The sequence below is a fragment of the Zea mays genome, chromosome 5, assembly GCF_902167145.1.
Source record: "Zea mays cultivar B73 chromosome 5, Zm-B73-REFERENCE-NAM-5.0, whole genome shotgun sequence".
Lineage (NCBI taxonomy): Eukaryota > Viridiplantae > Streptophyta > Magnoliopsida > Poales > Poaceae > Zea > Zea mays.
The window spans coordinates 55,772,509-55,776,810 of NC_050100.1; the positions used below are offsets into that span (position 1 = coordinate 55,772,509).

Below are 4,302 nucleotides of genomic sequence, written 5' to 3' on the forward strand. Positions count from 1 at the left end.
TATAATGTATAACAAAAAAGAAAAAAAAACATATATAATGCTCTCTTTACTTTCCATAAAAGATATCAAACCTTACTTTCCAAAAAAAACGCATGCTCAAGAGTTGGATTTTTTTTTGGCGGTAAACGGCTATATATATATGTAGGCATGGTAGTCAGACTCTCAGAATTTTTCTAAAACATAGCAATGTCCACAGCTAGCTACAGCTGGAGCGCTAGCTAGCTAGCTGTTATTTCTTATCCAAGTCGTGTGTACGTTGTGCGTGATATACAGTCAGATGATTTTGAAAGACAGTAACAGCATCCGATACGGCAGACCGTACCGTCGTCTCCGAGTCACCGACCAGAAATACTGCTGCAGTGCATGCCACCAGTGCGTTCGTGGCGCATTATTCAGATGGTTGAAAGGCTGCTGTGGACGAGCCATTCGCAGAGACGATAAACACATATACATCGATCGATGTATACCGTGATGCACTACGGAACAAGCAGCAGCAAATTGGCCGGGATCGGTTCATCCCTTTTGGAATGTGATGCATGCATAGTGCAATGTGTGCCATGCATATATGCATGTCGTTACACTGTACTGTGATTGATACTCCTTCGATTCCAGCCTTTTAATTCGTAAAATGTAACCTTTTAGGTTGCTAAACGATTGTAATTACTAGGAAAATGTAATTCATACGTAGTTAATCTGATATTGCTTAATTTTTTAGTACTGTTAGTAATTTTTTATATATCAATCAAACCTGAACTTGTTTGAACTTAACAAAAAAAAAAAAACAAAACTACCTTGCAAGAAGGAAGTACTCACCCATCGTCTTCAATTTCTTTTTCTTTTTATTATTCATTTTCGTGTGTGTGTGCTGCAGGCAGTTAAACAGTCCCATAAATTTCCCCGCTAAAGATAGCTAAGAATGAACAGGACGTGTGCATAGATGGAGCCCAGCATACTATACGTACGTACTACCTAATCCCAATCATATGCTTGCTCCTAATAATCCGCCGCCTAACACACCACCCACCACTGTTCCTCTAGTACTTTGCTAATACCACGACCAAAATGCAAGGCAAGCTGCTGGCTAGATTATCCATTCTGCCAGCAGTTTCATCACAACCATGCATATCATGCATGCATGGCATGCGCAGCTAGCTGCAATCTGCATGCGAATGCGTTCGAGGCTCTCGGTTCGGTCGCACACGGCTCTTCATGATCCCTCCTCCCTCTTCCGCTGTGCGCGAGCGAAACAGCTGACGTCCTGACGCGAACACACACGCGGACACGCCCGCCCGCCGAACAATCCTGTGCCGCCGTTGGGCGCTTTCGTCGCACGCCGCAGCTAGATAGAGACCCGGCCGAACAAAACGAACGAATGCCCGGACGCAAACCTGGAGCCGATCGATCCAGGCAAGAGCCGTGTGTGCGTGGCTCCGTACGTCTGCCCCGCCGCGTCAACGTCGGCGTCGTGGACGGGCGGCGCAAGCCATCATATCGGATGGATGGCGCAGCCAGCTCACGCCACCCCTGGGTTGCGAGACGATATGATCCATCGACCGATCGATCATCCTCTCTGGTCCAATCCAACCATATATCCGCCCGGCCGGAAGCGTCAATCCGGCCGGCGCGAGCTATAAATACCGCGGCTCGGTCGCCTCTTCGTCGTCGTCGTCGTCGCATCGCACGCACCATCGTCCTGCCGATCGATCGCAGCCAGCCAGTCTTGCTGAGAGACGAACTGAAGCCTGAAGTGAACCGATCGATCGATCGATCGAGCGAGCGAGCTCCCATGAAGGCGTTGATTCTGGCGGCGGTGCTGCTGCTGCAGCACGGGGGAGCCGCGAGCGCCGGCGGCAACTTCTACCAGGACGTGGACATCACCTGGGGCGACGGCCGCGGCAAGATCCTCGACAACGGCCAGCTCCTGACGCTGTCCATGGACAGGTCCTCCGGCTCGGGCTTCCAGTCCAAGGCCCAGTACCTCTACGGCCGCTTCGACATGCAGCTCAAGCTCGTCCCGGGGGACTCCGCCGGCACCGTCGCCACCTTCTATGTACGTACTACTACGTACATACTACACCGCCGCCGCCTCCTCGTCCTAGCTTCGTATATATTCGCTGTCGTCTCTCTCTCTCGCGCGCTGAACACATGTCGTCGGTCACGCACGCACGCGCACAGCTTTCGTCGCAGGGTTCGCAGCACGACGAGATCGACTTCGAGTTCCTGGGGAACGCGAGCGGGGAGCCGTACACGGTGCACACGAACGTGTACAGCCAGGGGAAGGGCGGGCGGGAGCAGCAGTTCCGGATGTGGTTCGACCCCACGGCGGCCTTCCACGCCTACTCCGTGCTGTGGAACCCCGCCCACGTCGTCTTCTACGTGGACGGCGTCCCCATCCGGGAGTTCCGGCGCCGCGGCGACGGGACCGTGCCGTTCCCGACGTCGCAGCCGATGCGGGTGTACGCCAGCGTGTGGGACGCGGAGGAGTGGGCCACGCAGGGGGGGCGCGTCCGGACCGACTGGTCCAAGGCGCCCTTCGTCGCGTCGTACCGCGGGTACGCCGCCGCCGGGTGCACCGCGCCGGACGCCGCCGCCTGCGCGCGCTCCAACGGCGCATGGATGTCGCAGGAGCTCGACAGCGCCGGCCAGGAGCAGCTCCGCCGGGCGCAGGCCAGCTACATGATCTACAACTACTGCACCGATAAGTACCGGTTCCCGCAGGGCCCGCCGCCCGAGTGCTCGTCGCCGGCCAAGTAGTAGATGAGTAGAATTGATCGGATACAGAGAGCAATCAATTAATTAAATCGACCCGTCGCTTGGTTTTTGGTTTACACATTGTACTACGGCATAAGTTCGGCGGATATATGTATACGTAGACGGCTAGACGCCATGCATGTGTCTTGGCATGTATCGTATTCGTATATATCGTAATTCGTATGTACCTCAGTATACCTGCATCGTACATTTACATGCATATATATCTCCCTATATATAAATATATATGGTTTTATTACACGGGAAGAATGGCTAGCTGCACCGACCGAATATTATTGGCTTTGTTGTCGGACCGACTGCGTCAAGCCGGCCGTCAACACGGCAACGTTCGCTTTGTCAAAAGGGGCTTTGACAAGAACCTGTGGAGGGCGCGCGATTGTCAAAACCGTGCACTGGAAACCCTGCGCACAGCACACGTACTAACCGGAAGAATCCAACACGTATACTAAAGCTTTGGCGCCGCGGAGACGGGACGACGACCGGGCTCTCCGCATTTGGGCCGGAAATTGCCAGTGGGCTGAATGTCACTGAAATGTCTACGCATGCGTACCGCCCATTCTCGCTTCCATAACTGGACTGGGCCGCATGCAGCCCCTTTTGATGGCGATGTGGCCGGTAACTCTGAACGCCGATTTGGCCCGACAGAAGCAAGTAGGAGGACATGATTTATTTTATACTGGTATGCACAACACTATGTTAGCCATAAAAATACTTTAGGGACTCATGCACATCATTCATCATTTAGAGCAAGTAGTTGACTTCAGATCAACAAGTAAAATGACCATCAGGGTTCAGTGCTCACAAGGACATTTACTGGTTGTTGTTTTGTTCTTTCAAAAGCATAGAAAAAATGTGTGTGCATATAATAGTAGTAAAGTGTACATCATCAGGCCAATGCTGCTAAGCAGATATTTTTTATATGTAGCGGTGTATAGTCCAACTCGTTTTATCATTGCCCATAGTTTGCCTAATTACTCGCATCGCTCTAAAATTGGGATATACAACATTTTTAGGTACAATAATTTTGATAGAGAACTTATAAAACAGTTAATTATTTATGTTGTAAGCTGCTAGCAGGGTAAACGTTTGTCCTCATATTATATACCAATTTGCTCTATATAGTATTATGTCGATCTCTTCACTGTTCAGCAAAAAGAGAAGCTTTAGAATAGAATAGACAAGACTAAAAATTCGTATTATCTGGGAAAAACATCTAATTGCTAAGCCTAAGCAAATGGTGATAGCTGCTTGGCAAAAGCGAGAGAAGACTAATATTGTATGGAACTAGTCTTCAATGACAAATAGTACTGTTCCATTGAAAGGGAAACAGGGTTAACTTTTTCCCAGTATTAATTTTGGTGGTTGAATGCCCAACACAAACATTGGACTAACTAGTTTGCTCTAGAATATATGTTCTACAGGTGCATAAAGGTTCAACACAAACCAATAAATATACAAGTTAGGGATTCAAATACAAAGGAGCAAAGAAACCGAGTGTGCTCTGGTCTGGCGCACTGGACTGTCCGGTGT

The 4,302-nt window shown here is 50.2% G+C and overlaps 1 protein-coding gene across 1 annotated transcript; it reads left to right on the plus strand.

The window, feature by feature from the left end:
• Nucleotides 1-1,400: 1,400 nt before the first annotated feature.
• Nucleotides 1,401-3,018, plus strand: LOC542312 (xyloglucan endotransglycosylase homolog 1). The gene is made up of 2 exons (NM_001111897.3): nt 1,401-2,050; nt 2,176-3,018. The coding sequence occupies exons 1-2, from the start codon at nt 1,496-1,498 to the stop codon at nt 2,752-2,754; spliced, it is 1,134 nt and encodes a 377-aa protein (NP_001105367.2). The 5' UTR covers nt 1,401-1,495; the 3' UTR covers nt 2,755-3,018.
• Nucleotides 3,019-4,302: the final 1,284 nt, after the last annotated feature.

Bases quoted from the DNA above. Each gene is read 5' to 3' on its own strand.
- LOC542312 (NM_001111897.3), top strand. From the start codon at position 1,496: ATGGATGGCGCAGCCAGCTCACGCCACCCCTGGGTTGCGAGACGATAT. The intron at 2,051-2,175 runs GTACGTACTACT...GCACGCGCACAG, and splicing joins GCACCGTCGCCACCTTCTAT to CTTTCGTCGCAGGGTTCGCA.